Source organism: Octopus bimaculoides, chromosome 28, assembly GCF_001194135.2.
Source record: "Octopus bimaculoides isolate UCB-OBI-ISO-001 chromosome 28, ASM119413v2, whole genome shotgun sequence".
Lineage (NCBI taxonomy): Eukaryota > Metazoa > Mollusca > Cephalopoda > Octopoda > Octopodidae > Octopus > Octopus bimaculoides.
The window spans coordinates 5927385-5929226 of NC_069008.1; the positions used below are offsets into that span (position 1 = coordinate 5927385).

The 1842-nt window shown below is 41.7% G+C and overlaps 1 protein-coding gene across 1 annotated transcript in view; it reads right to left on the reverse strand.

Annotated features, from left to right (window-relative positions):
- Positions 1–1842, reverse strand: part of LOC128251185 (uncharacterized) — a 19476-nt gene that overhangs the window by 8360 nt on the left and 9274 nt on the right. The window contains exon 6 of the mRNA XM_052977750.1: positions 1302–1409. Coding sequence (XP_052833710.1) covers positions 1302–1409 — 108 coding nt within the window. The remainder of the gene's footprint in view (positions 1–1301; positions 1410–1842) is intronic.

The following is a 1842-nucleotide window of genomic DNA, read 5'->3' on the forward strand; positions in this document are numbered from 1 at the left end:
AGAGAGGGAGAGAGAGTTGGAGAGAGAGGGAGAGAGAGACAGGCAGAGAGAGGGAGAGAGAGACAGGCAGAGAGAGGGAGAGAGAGAAGGAGAGGGAGAGAGAGAGAGAGAGAGAGAGAGAGAGAGAGAAAGAGAGACTAAAGTTGGTGGAGGAAGACATGATAAGTAATTTCAGGAGATGGATCAGCAAAAATCAAGGATGAAACGGAGACCAGGATGCTGTGTCGGAGTAGACCTGTTTAGCTTATGCAACCACAGCAGAAAATACATACATACATCCATACACACATAATAATTCTTTCTACTATAGGAACAAATCTGGGGGCAGGGGTCTAGTACATTACATCAACCCCAGTGCTCAACTGGTACTTACTTCATCAACCCCCAAAAGGATGAAAGGCAAAGTTGACCTTAGTGGAACCTAAATTCAGAACATGAAGAACATAAAAATGGACAAATTGCCACTCAGTATTTTACCTGGCATGCTAATAATTCTACCAAACACAATCTTAAGTCAGGCACCCATTAATATACATCAGAGGAGACCCACAAACCTATATGCATACGGAACACCTGTGCAAGTTCAACTTATATACATTTAAACATACAATGTTGCCTAGCAACATCAATCACTGGAAGAGCTTCCTTGCAGTCACATGACCTTATACTCAATGAAACAACCAAATCTCCTCCTCAGCAAACTCTGCCTTGTTTTTAAAATAAGGGCCAAATGAACCAGTGAGGGATCTTCTTTGCAGTCACTTAACCTTCCTCAATGCAACAACCAAATCTCTCCCTCAGCAAACTCTGCCCTGTTTTTAAAATAGGGGCCAATGAACCAGTGAGGGAGCTTCTTTGCAGTCAATTGACCTTACTCAATATAACAACCAAATCTCTCATTTAACAACCATCACAGAACTACCCACAGTGTCCAGTTGGTACCATGCATCAAAGAACTATACTATAAACACACACACATGCACCTTAAGCTACAAGCATGTAGCTCAAGCTACACACAGACACACACAGCTATATACTATTAGCTACACACACATACATACGCTACGCAATCACACCTCACAGAGACACACCACAAACTACACAAAAGAACACTACCATCTTGGTATACACACACAATCTGCATTATACATGCACACACACAGTACGATTTACTTAGATACACCTTGCAAACTACAGTTGCAACTGCACACGGTCACCAACTCCAAAACTACCGAGATGAGCGTGTGCATGTGCATGTGTGTGTGTTTGTGTGTGTGTATGTGTGTACTTGCTGTACTCACCAGGAACTTGGTCAGCTTTCACAGCAAACATAGATGATACTGACCATCTGTGTTTGTAGTCGACCACAGGGAGCTGGACGGTCAAGTAATGGCGATCAATGTGACAAGCTGGAAGAGAGAGAGAGAGAGAAGGAAAGAGATTAATCAAAGAAGGTTACAGTAAATGGGTTTGTGTATGTGTGTGTGTGTGTGAGTGTGTGCATAGACATACAGACAGACCTAATAAATAGATACATACATATATATACATAATGTGCCATTGTTTAACGTCCGCTTTCCATGCTGGCATGGGTTGGATGGTTTCACTGAGGGCTGGTGAGCCAGAAGGCTGCACGAGACTCCAATCTGAACTGGCAAAGTTTCTACAGCTGGATGCCCTTCCTAATGCCGTCCACTCCGAGAGTGTACATATACACACACACACACACACACACACACATATATATATATATATATACATACACATATATACACACACACATATATATATATATATGCATATATACACACACACACATATATATATATATATACATACACA